Source organism: Mesitornis unicolor, unplaced genomic scaffold (genome assembly GCF_000695765.1).
Source record: "Mesitornis unicolor isolate BGI_N332 unplaced genomic scaffold, ASM69576v1 scaffold12169, whole genome shotgun sequence".
NCBI lineage: Eukaryota > Metazoa > Chordata > Aves > Mesitornithiformes > Mesitornithidae > Mesitornis > Mesitornis unicolor.
In genome coordinates this window covers 9,312-9,992 of record NW_010206598.1, presented here as the reverse complement: position 1 = coordinate 9,992, position 681 = coordinate 9,312, and the positions used below count along the sequence as shown (strand labels likewise).

The window sequence follows — 681 nt, the reverse complement described above, 5'->3', positions numbered from 1 at the left end:
GCTGTTGGCCACTTGCTCCCCTGCATCCACGTAGCAGTAGGAGCTGCCTTTGAGTCCTTCCCAGCTGCCACCGTAATGCCCGGGACCCCCGCAGCTTGCTCCCATTTGTCCCAGCAGCTTGTGCCCACCTTTCCCCATCTGCACGTGTGCACCCTGGGCTGGGTAATGCAGCGGGGCATTGCTGGGCCCCTCAGGTGTGGGGCGGGCAGGGGGCAAGCGAAGCGCACGCCAGGAGCCGGTTTCCCCTCCCTCATAGGAATGGCTTGGCTGAGCCAGGTTGGCGGCGCAGTTCAGGTTGTTTTGGTGACCGGAGAGGGGTTTGGGGCCACCAGGTGGGTGCGGGACCATCTCTGGGTTGAAGCATGGGGCGTTGAGGAGGTGCTGGGTCTCTGGCAGGCTCTGCAGGTGATCTGGTTTGGCTTGGTACCCGCAATACTTGGGGTACAGCGGTGCCTGCATGGCTTGGCACTGCCCGGCTTCACCGCCCAGCCCCGCGCCGGCCTCCTCTGCCTTGGAGGCCGCTTGGTCTCCCCACCTCAGAGCCTGCTGGGCCTGCACGTAGCTGCGGACCATCACCTCTTTGGCCTGCATGGTGGGTGTGGGGGCTCTCCTGGTGCCCGAGCCCACCATGCTCATGTAACCACCAGGTTCCTCAGCCTGGACACCGCCAGGGCCCGCGTT

General features: G+C 65.2%; 1 protein-coding gene across 1 annotated transcript in view; it reads right to left on the bottom strand.

Moving 5' to 3' along the window:
* Nucleotides 1-128: 128 nt before the first annotated feature.
* GLI1 (GLI family zinc finger 1) overlaps nt 129-681 on the bottom strand; it is a gene marked incomplete at its 3' end in the record, with an annotated part of 9,822 nt that continues 9,269 nt past the window's right edge. The window contains 1 exon segment of the mRNA XM_010191828.1: nt 129-657. Coding sequence (XP_010190130.1) covers nt 129-657 — 529 coding nt within the window.